At 48.6% G+C, this 14,396-nt stretch overlaps 4 protein-coding genes across 4 annotated transcripts; 1 reads left to right on the top strand and 3 right to left on the bottom strand.

The window, feature by feature from the left end:
• Positions 1 to 1,209: 1,209 nt before the first annotated feature.
• VTN00DRAFT_3445 (uncharacterized protein) lies at positions 1,210 to 2,856 on the top strand (the record flags this gene model as incomplete). The annotated part of the gene is made up of 4 exons (XM_069429763.1): positions 1,210 to 1,244; positions 1,311 to 1,693; positions 1,759 to 1,976; positions 2,041 to 2,856. 4 exons carry the CDS (start codon positions 1,210 to 1,212, stop codon positions 2,854 to 2,856), a joined length of 1,452 nt encoding a protein of 483 aa, XP_069282826.1.
• A 3,208-nt stretch (positions 2,857 to 6,064) lies between these two features.
• Positions 6,065 to 6,832, bottom strand: VTN00DRAFT_3444 (uncharacterized protein; the record flags this gene model as incomplete). The annotated part of the gene is made up of 1 exon (XM_069429762.1): positions 6,065 to 6,832. One exon carries the CDS (start codon positions 6,830 to 6,832, stop codon positions 6,065 to 6,067), a length of 768 nt encoding a protein of 255 aa, XP_069282825.1.
• Positions 6,833 to 9,251: 2,419 nt separating this feature from the next.
• VTN00DRAFT_3443 (uncharacterized protein) lies at positions 9,252 to 10,874 on the bottom strand (the record flags this gene model as incomplete). Its single annotated transcript, XM_069429761.1, has 2 exons — positions 9,252 to 10,598; positions 10,653 to 10,874. The coding sequence occupies 2 exons, from the start codon at positions 10,872 to 10,874 to the stop codon at positions 9,252 to 9,254; spliced, it is 1,569 nt and encodes a 522-aa protein (XP_069282824.1).
• Positions 10,875 to 11,556: 682 nt separating this feature from the next.
• Positions 11,557 to 12,003, bottom strand: VTN00DRAFT_3442 (uncharacterized protein; the record flags this gene model as incomplete). The annotated part of the gene is made up of 2 exons (XM_069429760.1): positions 11,557 to 11,886; positions 11,986 to 12,003. 2 exons carry the CDS (start codon positions 12,001 to 12,003, stop codon positions 11,557 to 11,559), a joined length of 348 nt encoding a protein of 115 aa, XP_069282823.1.
• Positions 12,004 to 14,396: the final 2,393 nt, after the last annotated feature.

The following is a 14,396-nucleotide window of genomic DNA, read 5'->3' as shown; positions in this document are numbered from 1 at the left end:
TATTCTTTCTGTTTATATCCTATAAAGCCTAACAGCATGTCTACTAGATGGTCGTTTTGCGGACTCGTTCAATATGTGCTATTTTGATATACAAGTTGCCGTATCTTGTCCCTTGCTCGCCAAGTCGACTGGCTATTCTCTGCTCATTTTGGTTTTCTGCTTTAGAATGATGCCTCTCGAAAGTGGTAATTGCATGATGCTTAGCTATCCCAACGGCTATTGTCTTTGTCTATATGAAGCTCTCTTACCAACTCGATTTGTTACGGCATTCACCATCATCAGGGGGTCTTGGGACAGGTCCCTATGGTTCGAAGCTGGATTTTAAGCCCGTCTTCAACCCTTCGGCTTTTACTTGGTTGGCCCATTTTATCGCAGCTATGAGGTTGCATGAACAGCTCTTAATTCCGTGAGAGAGCCAATATATGCAATCGTGCAGTCATGCTGTCCTGTATGGCTTCTGGTGTCAGACCATGAAAAAGGTCAAACTCTTGGCCACATGCTTTTCCATATCGATATATAGATCTTGGTTCCATATTGCTCTTTCAAGACCTTCTGTAAAGGGTTGTTTGCTATATCCTCTTCTGGACTGATAGATTCTCACAGTTCAGCAGCATATCGGACGATGTTAGATAGAGATACTCCTTTCTGACGGACAAGGAACTCAAACTGGGACATTATACCCTCTCATAACAAAGAGCAGAATCGTTTATCCTGTGTGATGGAAGCATTAACAGCACCATTCTGGATCACGTGCCGAACGTTGCCGTCTTGCTCTCATCCGGAGTGGCCTAGCCCTCATGTGAAGGTATCCGGCGACCGCTTTGGGAAGCCGCACTTCTCTGATCGATTAAAACACCACAACGCGCTCGAGATATACATTCTGTGCATGCTGAAAATTAGCTTATAACGTCTGGTCCCGGAGTTCTACAGATTTAGCCAAGCAATATGGAGCTACTCACTGCCATCGATATCATTGTGTCGATACCTCTAGGGCTTCTGGCAGCACTTGTGGCTTGCGTTTCCTTTGTGCTCTTTCGACGCGTCTATTTGACTAACATGTGTGGATATCCTGGTTTCTGGTGGTCGAGAGCTACTGATATGTGAGTATCTCTTTGTTTTATAGGTTGCAATGCATGCTTATTGTTGCACCGAGGGTTCTGGGATCTCTCACTTTGTGTCTTGAAAGCGACACTCACTCCTTTTGATGCGATGGGTAAAGACACAACCTTCCACAGTTTTGAACAGTGATTTTCTGGAAATACTGCTGGGATTAAGATGCTATCTGGTTAAACAAAAGCTGACTTCTACAGCTGCGAGCTATACTATGACCTCTATAAGGACGGCCAGTTCTCTCACATGATCGCCGAGATGCATGCACGATTTGGCAAGGTCGTTCGCATCGGTCCTACAACGCTTCACATTGCAGATCCTATTTACTACAAGTCTCTTCTTGCCGACTACAGCACCTTCACCTGGCCACCTTGTCCTTGTCCTCACGCTACCTTCAGCACTGATGATTTGACAAGATTTCCGGCGAAGATGGCAGAGAACAGAAAGGTCTCCTTGACAAAGCTTGCTGCTGTTGGAACTGTGATCTCAGCAAAGCTGGCTGAGTTCTGTGACACGTTGGAAGAGGCCCAAGTTGCTGAGCACGACATCCGGATGAACATGATGTTTTTCAATCTTGCGGCTGGTGAGAAATCCTTGCTTTCTGACTACATCGGAACCTTGTTACTGACCAGGCCTTCTTCATAATAGGAATTGTTAAGGCGTGCTATCTGAAGCCTTCTTCTTCCACTTCTCCTCTCACTAACACAACCGATCTTGAACGCGGCGCTGCGGTTACTACGGAAGACGCGGTCTCTCGACGCCTGTCTCTTCTTAAATCCTACTTTGATCAAGCCACTGCGAGAATTCGAACCTGGATGTCTGCCTTTCAGTCTGAAGCGAAGTCAAACGACACCGGTATCCTCAAGGTAAGAGGACAAGATAAAATGCACCAGAGGATGTAACACAAATCTCTGATATGGCATTTTTCAGGAGCTTTTTCAGAACGTTGAAAATCCTCCCCTCCGGACTGAGAGCTGGACTAGTACCTGCTTCCGTTTCACGCTCAACTCAAAAAGCTTCAACGACCACCGTCCGCGCGCATACAAACTCATGAGGTACTCGACTCTCGCCCTGGATATGTCTCTCCGTCTTTCACGAGCCCTTACCGTCTTGTTCCAAAATCTCCTTACAAACAACGACCGCCTTGCTCTTCTCCGGGCCGAATTAATGCGCGTCATGCCCCAACGTGGGACCCTCCCCGCCGTCACGGACCTTGTCGCTCAGCCGTACTTGAGTGCCTGCATTCGCGAGGCGCTCCGGCTGAGCGGCGCAATGGACAACTGCGTTCTGAGAACGGCAACCCAGGGTCCCTGGGACTACGCTGACGGGAGAATCGTGTGGAGGGTCCCCGCTGGCACGGCCATCCGCGTCAGCGCCAAGTTCGTCTTCAACGACGCGGCCGTCTTCCCGGATCCTCGCTCCTTCCGGCCCGAACGCTTCCTCACCGACCCTGCTGTGTGCATGTTCTTCGACCCCTTCACCGCAGGCATGGAGGTCACCTGGGCGGCAATGTTCCTCACCGTCGCCGCGCTGTTCCGCAACTACGGCACGGTCCATGCCCCGGTGACCTCCTGCCTGGGGTGCTTCGAGATAGGCGTCAACCCTGTCGAGCCTGACCGTGAAATCTACGGGTATGGGGGCATCCCGCTCGTTGGGCCCGAGGAGGCCCTCCTCCGCTACCGTATCGTGCCGCGGAGGACAAGGGGGCAGGCAAGACGGAGCCTGAGCATCTCAGAGATGCAGTGAGGGGGAGGGAGGAGAAGTGGTTGTCTTCTGGTATCTCGTGTGTCTTTTTGATATTTTATGGTACATAGGGATAGCACAACGAAATAATGATATGAAATGAAATCATTCTGCATTCCGTAGATACGTTGAAGTTAAAGTCGCTGTGTGGTGACCTTTGAGCCCTCCATACATGGTTTCTCTCTCGTCAGCTCATGAAGTGGAGAAACTCTCAAGATCAAACCGATATTCTGGCTGAATACATGATGTGGAAGACCTCAAGATGACAAGGACAACCAAAAGAATATTAGTATAATCTGGCTATTTCCTAATATATTCCTTCGTCTGTGTTCCACTGCTTAAATACCGAACATAGCATGCATTTTATGCCCATAGTGGCGGATGAATACGTCCAGCCTTCCTAAAACTTTGTATCCGTTGGAATCCAGGGTGTGCATACACGTATAGGGGAGCGAATCTGGGACCTTGAACTTGTCTGTCTAGCTTTCCTTTTCGTCCTCGCATGTTGCTAGAAGCCGAGAAACTCGAAGAAATGGATGTTCGTTCTGAGCCTCCGCATATCAGCGCCGTTTTAGCCCAGGTTCCTGCAAAGTACAGCCTATTCAATGGTAAATGTGGTAAGTAGATGGAGTCACTGCTTGCTTGGCACAACTGTTCCTGAGTATGACATCTCTAATAAGCTGTGATATAGCCCAGGTCTCGGGTATGGCATGCCAGAAATTGAGCATGAACTAGACATTGAGGACGCAAGGGAATGGTAAATTCAATCTTGGACTAGAGTAGGCAGGGTACAGAGCCGTAAGTATGGGTGTCCCACGGCCGTCAGTAAATAATCTCCGACAGCACTGTGTCGTCCTAGTATTCTTTCATTCATTGAAATGGATGTATTAAGAGTTCTCTTAATGGTTTTCCTGGAACCATGAATTGGAAATAAGCTCGGATGTAGATGGACGATTCGTGGGTTCAAAGCGTATCATTTGTCGGAGGATTAGACCCAAGGCCTCGATGTCAGAGCGTGGAAGGTCTTGCTTTTTCTCCTCATCAAAGTATGTCTCTTCGAGCCATGTCTCGAGAGGAAATGGCTCATCCGGTTCAGGTAATGCTGACGAAAGATGTCAGTTGTTAATTGAACGGTAACTGTATTCGGTGCAGGGACTATTTGTCTAGGGTAATTTAATTATTCGCGCTTACGCTTTTTGATCCGGTGCCATTGATCTTTCCATCTATGTGGTAAGTCACCTAATGATTCTATCATTTGGCGAATGAGTCCCTCCTCATCCTGGAAAAGGTTGTCAAACGGAGGCTACCCGACAACCAGCTCGAAGATCTTGATGCCATTAGTACTGGATGTATCCAGAGACAGATGATAATTCCTCACCGTGCATCCCATGCTCCATATATCAACGTGGTAATCCCATCTATCGTTAAATATTACTTCTGGCGGTCGAAATACCAGGGGGGAGTACAACGAGGTTGGCTTGTCATCTTCCGTGAATGACTCTCCCAGATCGGCCAGTTTAACCTGAGCTTCAGAGTCCAATCTAGGCTCTGGAAAGCTGGTAGGTAAAACAAGGTATTTAGGCACCCCACGGATTGGGATTACCATCGAGTCTCTTTACATCACCTGTCACGGGCGCCTCTAAGAGCTGGTATATTTCATCATCGGATAGTTGATCCGCAGGGGGAATGACAAACAGAATATTTCCCGGATGAAGATCTAAATACTAAGTGAATAAAGTGTGCCAAGCATATAACAATAGACAACAGTCTAATGCAGAAAAATTCAGGACCCATCCGACACTTACCAACATGTGCCACCCCCTTTTGGTACATATAATCCAATCCCAATAGAGCCTGCCGCGCTACATTTCTTGCAACTCTGCCTGGAAGTCTTTCGTCTTTTAACCGGTCTGCCCTGCTTTTCACGCTGGGTCTTAGAATCTCCAAAACGAGACAAGTATGTGTGCCATTCGGGCCGGTGTGCTCAAAATGATCTAAAAGCCGTTGAACATGGCCAGAGCCAGGGTGTGAACTAGATCCTGCTTTCGAGACTAAACGCGACATTTTAAGCTCCCTGCCCTGTTGACTATTTTCAGGGACGTTGGTTTTCAGAGCGACATGTCGTTTCAGTCTGATTACCCACGATATATATATGTTAGCAAGGAGTCGTACATATCTTCAAGTGCTAACACATATTTCAGATCTCTTGCCAGCGACACGGTTGATTAGCCACCCCATCCAAGTTTATGGATTACTTTATATCTACCATCCCTGAAAACATCGCCTAGATGCACTGGATGATAGCCGCCTCTTCGATATTGCTCAATTGGTTCGGCATCCACATCACACCGATAAATCCTCGGTTTAGATGATGATACGTGGGTGCAGATCTCCGCGGTGGCTATGGCTGGTAAGAATAAAGAATGAAAAGAGCGAGAAAAGTGACCAATTGCATCTCCGCATCAAGGTTAGGAAGACTGGAGCATGGGATGTAAGGAAGAAATGGACAGTGGTGATAGTTACTGTGGAGGCAAATGTGGCGGCTTGTTGAAGCGCGCTCGGTCCGCTTTCGTCTTCGGAGGTTCCTTAAAGAAATCCACGAGTTGATCACGAGGCTCGCAGTCTTCTGCCTAAGACTGGCAGTTGGCAACCATATGAAATACCATTATGGAGGGCCCTGTTCCCATACTTCATGTTGCTCACACGCACTTCTATCTGGTAGAGCAACCCTCATCACATTCCTTGCTTTTGGATTTACATGTCAAGCTCGAAATGTGGAAAACATAAAGGCCCTCCTAAGATATTCCCCGAGAACCCTCCATAGGTGGTTTCTGCAACCACGGTTGGCGATCAAGAAGGACTTAATAACATCGGTGACGAGACGCATCATATCCACAAAACAGCGGCTATCCATCCTAAGCGATGACATTGAGGGCTGGCATCTTCTTATGGAGACCGGGAAACCATTTAGTCGGAATCTCTTATTCGACCGTGTTTCGCGGCTGTCACGTCTTTCAATTACAAGAATGATAGAAATGCTAGTTGTTACCAAGAACGGGGCCTTCAAACAATGCACTAGACCTAGTGGAAGTCCCCATATATCATAATATTTACACATAGATAGATCATATAGATGCGTAATATCGAGACGACATTCCAAGGGATATACTCCAATGTCCAAAGCAAGGTCGAAACCTTCACACATCCCAAGTCAATCCCTCTTCTTGTGAACCAACCGATCCGTCCCATGCACCCAATCCAACACCCCAATCGACCCATAATTCAAATTAAACTTCTCATGATGCAGATCATGCATCCTGGCCTTCCCCGCAAAGAAATCATACCCACTATGCACCGTCGCGGTATTGAACAATTCATACGCCAGAAACACCCAAAAGGTCAGCACATGAGAACCCAGAATCTGCGGCGGGAGGGAGATGGGCAGCGCGTTCGCGAAGATATGTTCAATGGGGTGGGCGTATTGCGCGGCCAACGCGATCGGCGCGGTGAAGCGGTGGTGGAGTTTGTGGATCTTGGAATAGAAAATGGGGCGGTGGAGGAGTCTGTGACTGTAGTAAAACATCGCTTCGCGGAGTAAGAGACAGAGGATGAAATCCCGAACGAACTCTTCACGGGACGGCAGGGCTGCTTCGACTCGATACGACCCCTCCCTCCCAACCTTCGCAGCGAGGAAAAGTTGGAGCGCATGCAACCCCGTCGTGAGGACCTGGTTCCCGGAGACGACGAGCACGCAGCGCCAGATGTCCTTTCTGGTTGGCTGGCGCGGGGCAGGTTGGATCTTGTGGCGTGCAGAGAAGGATGGGAAGAGGACGTCGAGGAAGAGGTATATGAAGGAGGGGAGCCAGAAGAAGAGGAGTTGGATGAGGAGGGTGCCGGTGAATTCGATCTTTTGTGGGGGATAAGAGGAGGAGATGGTGCGGGACCAGGTGTTGGTGAGGAGGGAGGCGATTTCGTCCATGGTTGTTTTTGGTTATATGGATTTTGGTTATGGGATCTTTATTCGTGAGTTCCTGATCGCGTGGTTTCTTGATGAGAAATGGGGAATTAAGAGTAGAGTCCAATGGACAGTATATCAGACATAGCGTGCATATCCGGGACCTTTGTCAATGAAAAGCATGTGGTGTATCTGTCTAGCAAGAGTATCAGCATCCTAAATATGAATGTGAACTGTAGCAGGGCCGTCCTGCACCCCACAATAAACAATCAAGATACCTCGGCAGCGTAGCCACCACCGACATGACCCGCCTCGAAACACATGAAAATGAAAAAAGATTTAAGAAAATAAACTTACCTAGGTCACAGTGCCCTATGGAGATTCCGACCAATCAAAATCATATCTTGCTGCGCACAGTGCATGCGAACGGGGTGAATGACAGAACTTTCAAAGCGGGGAAGAGGCCCGACTCCGAGGGAGAAAGTGAAGTGGAGATCGGAGAAGTGGAGATAGATTGATCGTCGCGTGGCGCGGACGCGGACCGACCAACCGCAGGTTCAGGCTTAGAAAAATTTCCTTCTAATTTGCAATTGAATTCAAATCTATTATATACCGTTATCAGAAAAAAAAATAGCCCAGAACGTCGACCACGATGGAGATTATCCGACTTGGTGCAGACTACATATGGTCCGAGTCTGACATAGTCCGATCGATCTAATCTAATCTAATCTGATCTAGATATCTTATCGGCATCCAAGCACGGCATGACGCTAGACTGGGACTTTTTTTTCGACGTAATGGCAGTTGACAAGTGCTTTTCATTTCAGACTCTTGACGGCATGAGTTTCTTGCTCTTTTTATTCCAACAATGGAGTCATTGACTACGCCGGAAGAACTGCATCCATTGAATCCGACCGTCCCGAAGGCTGAAAGGACGTTTATAGGTGTAGCTAGAGCTGGGTGTATAGGCGAGATCCCCGGATCTAGATCGGTTTCTTTAAAGGAAATATCCAGCTATTTATATATTCTCTGGGTGTGGAGATATTAACCAGCGCCTATGCCGCCATATAGGATTAGATAGCAGTATATGAGCATCTTAAAGCCGTCAATGAGCGTACTTACAAAGCAAAGATGGCTGGATTCTCTTGCAAGTTTCGTTCCTTTTTATTATTTCTAGTACCATGCCGTATTCTAACATCTGCTTATATGGTCAAGTTCAATCCTTATAAACCAGTTCCATTGTTTCCAGAAACTCGATTGCTTTCGTGCTTTAATTCCCTCGGTCTTCGGAGACAAGCTGATTGCTGACGCATATGTGTCGGAACGCTGCGGAAGTTACACGACTTACTAGGATCCATATCCATATATGTGCCGTGTACCACCAGCAGAACCATTTACCTCTCCTAAAAACCCATCTTATATATATCCACCTACAGAAATGGACCTTTTCGCCCAACTTCCCCCTGAACTCCGACTAATGGTCTTAAAGTACGCACCTAATCTAGCCTCTCTTCACAGTCTCGTTCGGGCGTCCCCCCACGCAGCCTGTACATTCGACGGCTTCAACGCGGAGATCATCGAATCCGTAATGACTTCAAGCATGGCACACGAGAAACAGACGATCCTACGCACCATAGCCGCAATCCGAACGGACTCGTTGCGTTGTCGGACATTGGACGACTTTCTTGAGTCGTACGTTGAAAGCGACGCTGCTGCTAACGAGGAGCAGCAGCAACCATTTTTTGCCAAGTCCATGGCGCCATCAGTCGGACGGGGATTGTTGGAAACAGCTTATAAAATCAAATGTCTGACTGCTTACTGCGTACAGGGTCTAATGGACGGAGTTTTGACCATGGAGCCACTTCAAAAGTACGGTCGCAGGTGCATCACTCGTGCACTGTGGCGCATAGAGCTTTATTTCGAACTCAAGAAACTCGGGATGGCGGAGCGTTGTTTTTTTCCATTTCCCACCGAGGATCTGCCCCGACTGCGGAATATATCGCGTTTTGAGTTATGGGGCCACCTACCGGAGGAGGAGGTGGATCAAATTCAGGCTGTTTATGACTTTCTTCGCATGACTGGAAGGATATGAAAATACCAGCTGGATTAGGTGAGCTCGGAGGCCTCATATATATTCTGACCCACGTTTCTCCTGACTACTCAAATTAAGATAGCCTAGAACAGGTAAGGTCCTTTGGATAGTATTTGAACCTTTGTATTGTCTGAGGGTCCCGTTCTTGACAACAACTAGCACTTCAATCATTCTTGTAATCGACAGATGTGACAGCCGCGAATTGACCAACTATCCAAGCTCTGGGTATCACAATGCTCAATACGGAACACTAAACAATGACGTAGAGAATGTTAGGATTTCATATTCAATAAAAGCCGTAGCTAGACTCTGGAAGACGTCCTATGAAAACTCCAACGAGCTCCAGGCCAATCAAACATGAATGGCCTCCTGCACCTGCGGGTACACCTGAACTATCTGGTTGTACAAGTCCGGATGATCCCTGATCATGACCTGCGGATCCCACCCCATCGCGACAAAGATCGTGTCCACCCCGCTCCCGATCGGCGTCAGGAATATCTGGCAGATCTGCAGCCCGATCAGAAACGCGAACGCCATGATGACCGCGGTGAAGTCTCCGGTCGAGTTGTACGCCGGCCGCGTGAACTGCAGGTACAGATACGAGAGAAGCGCGCAGAGATACGCGACGAAGACCGATCCCATGGTCAGCACGGGCCCGATCAGACAGTCGTTGACGAGGGCGTCGACTCCGCGATCCTTCATCATCGTCCAGGTATCCTTGGCCGCCGGGATGTAGGCCTTTCCGTACAGCGCGATGTGGCAGAACGCGTAGCGGTTGATGAAGGTCACCAGCCAGTCCAGGAACGCGACGAGGAACCCCAGGATCGAGGCCGCGATGCAGCCGACGATGTTGCCTTCCTCAAGCTGTTGCCTCTGCACCACCGAGAGCGCCTGACGCAGCATGTTGATGATCGCGATGATCAGGCTACCGAAGCTGACGCTGCCGAAGGAGTACGTCGTGGCCCGCACGAACGCGCCGCGGGTGCATCCTTTGGGAGGGCCGCCTGGAAGTCTGCTCCAGAAATACCAGGATCCGTATACGCCTGCGATGGTGGTGTGGATGGTGTTCTTGAGCCACTCGCTGAGCCAGTACATCGCGAATGTGACGTACACGATCAACCCGATGACCGTGGACCTGCTGCAGCCGCCGTTGGCGCACGCCGGATTGACTCCGCCGCTGTTGGGTTCGTACGCGACGTAGATGGCGACCAGTGTTACGGAGAACCAGGAGGAGAATGCGACTGCTGTGATACCGCCGAGAGCGCTCACGAGAAAGACGTGTCCGTGGTCTCTGGCAACGTCCATCGCGGTCTGGAGCATCAGCGCGCTGAACGGGATCCGCGGGATCCAGCTTATGAAGCAGATGATGGCGAAGACGCCAAACACGAGGAAGACGATACCCCCGCCATACTGCCCCCTCGCGATGTAGTAGATACCCGTTGCGAGTGCGAAGACGATGTTCAGGATGCCCGTCAGCCAGATGAAGAGCTTCGTAAAGTAGCGGGCGCCAAGGAAGTATGCCCAAGAGAAGGCCAGCGCGACGCAGAGGACGAAGACGAACAGGACGAGAGCGTTGGTGTCGAGCGAGAAGTCGTTGGCTGAGTCGTAGATGCCGCCGCCGTTGAAGCCCTTGAACTTGGCGTATTTGTGAATCGCTATACCCGATACTGCGACGAAGCCGCAGAACGTTGCAATGAACTGTGGAGCTCGTTATTCAGAGGTTCCTCCCTTCGACAAGTGTGCCACACTCACCAGCAGCCCGGCCCACACGTCATGATACTTGGGCTCCTCGATCTTGAAGACCTCGTCGTACTGCGGCGGCTGATCGTTCGGTACATTCGGTGGCACATACTGTGGTGGGTACTGCTGCTTTGGCTCCTGGACGTCCTTGTAGGGATATGCGGGCTGATGCCCGGGCTGCACCTCGTGGAAGGCCTGGTCAGGATTATAGTAGCTTGCCGCCTGGTCACTCATGGTTGCGACGAGCGGACGACGGGACAGATGTCAGGACTCAGATGGGCCTATATCTACCGAGGGTGAAAGGGGAATAAAGGGGGAATGTGGGATGTAGGGCTGACAGGTATAAAGGATAAACGCTAAGAACGAGATGGGAAAAAGCTGACGAGGACGCGCCCTCCATTCCTTGGCATATGTGTACAGCGATTCGCCGTGACTTGACAGTGCGTTAGTATTCTTTCCGCTTGCGGACAGTTGCCAGGAACAGGGAACAACGCTCGCTGGAATTCCACCAGATGTGAGGTGAGAAGCCTGGAACGATCCGAGTCTGACCAAAGATGGATTTCGGAGACTTCTCCGCATGACGTCGTTGAGCGGGGTGGGCGAGTCCAGCAGGTCTATGAAAGCGAACTGTCTCTATATTCCTGTAACATGGGAAGTCTGCCTTTGGTAAAGCGCTCTTCATGGATATAAAGGAGACTCTATTTTTATTTCTCGACAATCACACGATCCCCTGCCCCTTAAAGAAGGTTGTGGGGCCCTCCACTGCGGATCCGTCGATCATCATGTACTCTGTAGACTATGTAGGAACTATATCTCTCCAACATCAAAGAGAATCGAGTTTATTTAATCGAGCAAAGATAACCATCGATGTATGATGATATTCCAATCAATATACGCCTCCTCATTCGACTATACTTCAGTCGTCGAACTGCACGTTCACTTCCTCAGCCACCAACTTCCCTTGCCATTTTGTACCACCTAGCCAGGCAAAGTTCCAATGGCGGATGTAAGGACTAGACCAGAACAGACCGATCAGAACGTTCAGAGCCTCCTTCTGCTCGTCCTCCTCCACAAGGTCGCAGTGCTTCGACTGATAAAACTCGCACTCATAAGCTATCCTAACCTTGTCGCGGATCTCATTCAGGTATGCGCGACTAAACTCCGCAGAAAAGACTGGCACCTCTGTGCGCTCATGCAGAGCACCATGAAACGACTCGCAAGCGCATGACACATCCAGGACGCCGTACTCGTGTAGGTTAGTATATGACAAAATTCCAGAGGGATTGACAATGCTGTCTTCGAGATTATTGACACAACTGATGCACAATATAATGGATCAGCTGACTCTTTCAATCGCATGCATTCCTGCTCCTCCTGTGACAAATCTGGGTTGCACAGGTTATAACAGTTGATATACCCCTGTATTCCCTTTCTAAATTATCTTCTGAAACAACCTCTAGAAACTCCTTTGTGTATACAGCAGCAGTTGCAACAAGATCTCTTTGCCACTGATCATTTTTGTAAGAGTCTGCATAGTTGCAAATTCCTCTTATAACAAGACAAGGGAAGCTGTTCATCAGTCCAGCAGCCTCTCTTTCAAGGCAGATACATTTCTTCCCAGTGTTCTGGACTATCAGGTCTCTGGTGGCAGCATCTTTGACTAGAGTGTTGCCAGAGGCAATAACACTGTAGTAAATCTCTGGCTCATTGTAACTACAATTCTTCCATTATATTTCTTGTTCAGGGTGGCAGTTTCTGCAGTCAAAGCCTTCAACATGTGGATATGATGCTTTGAACAAACGGTCATTTTCTTCACCCTGGTGCATATAACTTGGTTTACCAAGTCTTGACTTTGCCATCAGGGGATTCCTCTCTATCATCTTTTTTGTTCCTCAGTCAACAAAAGATACTCACCAATGATAATCTCCACAGATTTCTCTGGAGATTTTACAGGCAGTCATCTGGAAAGGTGTGGGGTGCAAAGTTCAGGCTGGGTGACGTGGTGCAGCTCTCGCGCGATCCTAGGTGAGCGATCTTCCAAGCCATCACCCATTCATTGCTCACGTACTCGCCAAGTGAGAATTGATCGCCCATGAGGTGCACGCTGGGCGGTTAGTATAGCATGACACGGAACAGAAACGAACCATCTGGCCTTTCCCTGCCCCTTGTGCAGCACTTGGTTACGGAGGATGGGACTCGGATCTAGTAATGTTGACAGAGGCAAGGCTGAGAAGTCCCTGCGACCCCCACTGAATTACGCTAGTAGTTTCGCCATACAACTAGCAGTAATAATAACTGAAAACTAACTAGCGTGTTATAGTATTTACTAAACGTGATCTTGCCTTGCTAGGCCTGGATCTTACTATTAGAAAGTTAGGCCCGGGCCCGAGCTTCACTACTTGGCTGACCTGGAAAGCATGCCTCTGCACTGGTAGAGTAGGCGTGTTGTATTGCAAATAACGCAATCCACCACCGAACGGCCGCGGCCCCCGAATTCTGCGACCGTGAATGCCACAACGCCTATTATATTAAAAATTCTATAAAAAAAACCCCATGAAGCTATATACAAGAATCAGAATCTATTTATTAGAACATCCAGTCCTAATATGGCCAATCTGATGGCAATTACTGCATGTTGGTGGTACTCGCTTCTTTCGCTCCTCCTACTGCCTGCTCAGCTTCTTGAGCAAGTTGCTGGCCTTGAGTGCCAGTTAGAATGCCCCCTGTAGCAATAAAGGATCTAGGGGCTTCTTGCTTTTGCTTTCGACACGGAGTTGCTGTATGAAGCTCACCCATCTGCTGCCGAAGCATGAGGACTTCATACATAGTAGATTCACATGCCTTTGCCAGCTGATTGATTGCTTGGTTTGGAGGGCATGTTGAATGGCGATCTATCCTTGATAAGCTGCATTTGCTTTTGCACCTCTGCAGTAGAATGAGGAGTCTTTGCAATCCAGGGGCCATGGGAAGAAGATGGAGTAATGTTCTTATCCTTGATATCAAGCAAATCCTACACGCTCTGTGGATTGAATGGCACTAGGCCTGTAGCTGCAAATCCACTGCAGATATTAGCTGCAGATAATGTTTTGCGTGAAGATTGATATAGCAATAAGAAGCCTTGCTTATCAATATGATTGATACCAAGCTCCATGCTCTTTTGAACCTGCTGCCCATAGGCCTGCTTTAGGGGAGCAAAGCAACTAACATCAAGTGGCTGTATGTAACGGCGGGCCTAAGACTTCTTAGACGGAGGCTTATCGGTTTATCTTGAGGACAGAAAGCAAGGAAAAGAGATAGATGAGTAGGCCGTTACTAGCAATGTTACTATCAGGATTGCTATTTGAGTTGACCACGGGGTCCTAATCCCCATGGTTAAGGAGCATCTTATATAAATTACATGCTGAGTTCTGCCCGGAAATACCTATCCGGTGGATCATGCCTATAGATGGATCAAAGGTCGGGTTGGATCAAGAATCCAGATGGATCAAAGGTCCAGATGGATCATTTTGATCCATGTCACGTGACAGGATCCCACCCTCGTCTGTCCTGCTGGTGGTCTCTAGGCTGTGCCGTAACAAAGGGAAGGGGGAAAATGTCAAAAATATCGATTCGAGCCCCAACAAAAAAAAGATCATAACCTAAAACATTAGATATCTAGGTGCCTATCTTTCCAGGGGTAGGAAAAGAAAGTATATTAGTGCGTTAGTGTATGTATGGGAGAAGGAGGCGGAACTCTATAAGATGATGATATTATTA

This window comes from Thermoascus crustaceus, assembly GCF_041956765.1.
Source record: "Thermoascus crustaceus strain CBS 181.67 unplaced genomic scaffold VTN00scaffold_15, whole genome shotgun sequence".
Lineage (NCBI taxonomy): Eukaryota > Fungi > Ascomycota > Eurotiomycetes > Eurotiales > Thermoascaceae > Thermoascus > Thermoascus crustaceus.
The sequence above is the reverse complement of the archived record's forward strand: the minus strand, read 5'-3'. Positions and strand labels throughout refer to the sequence as shown.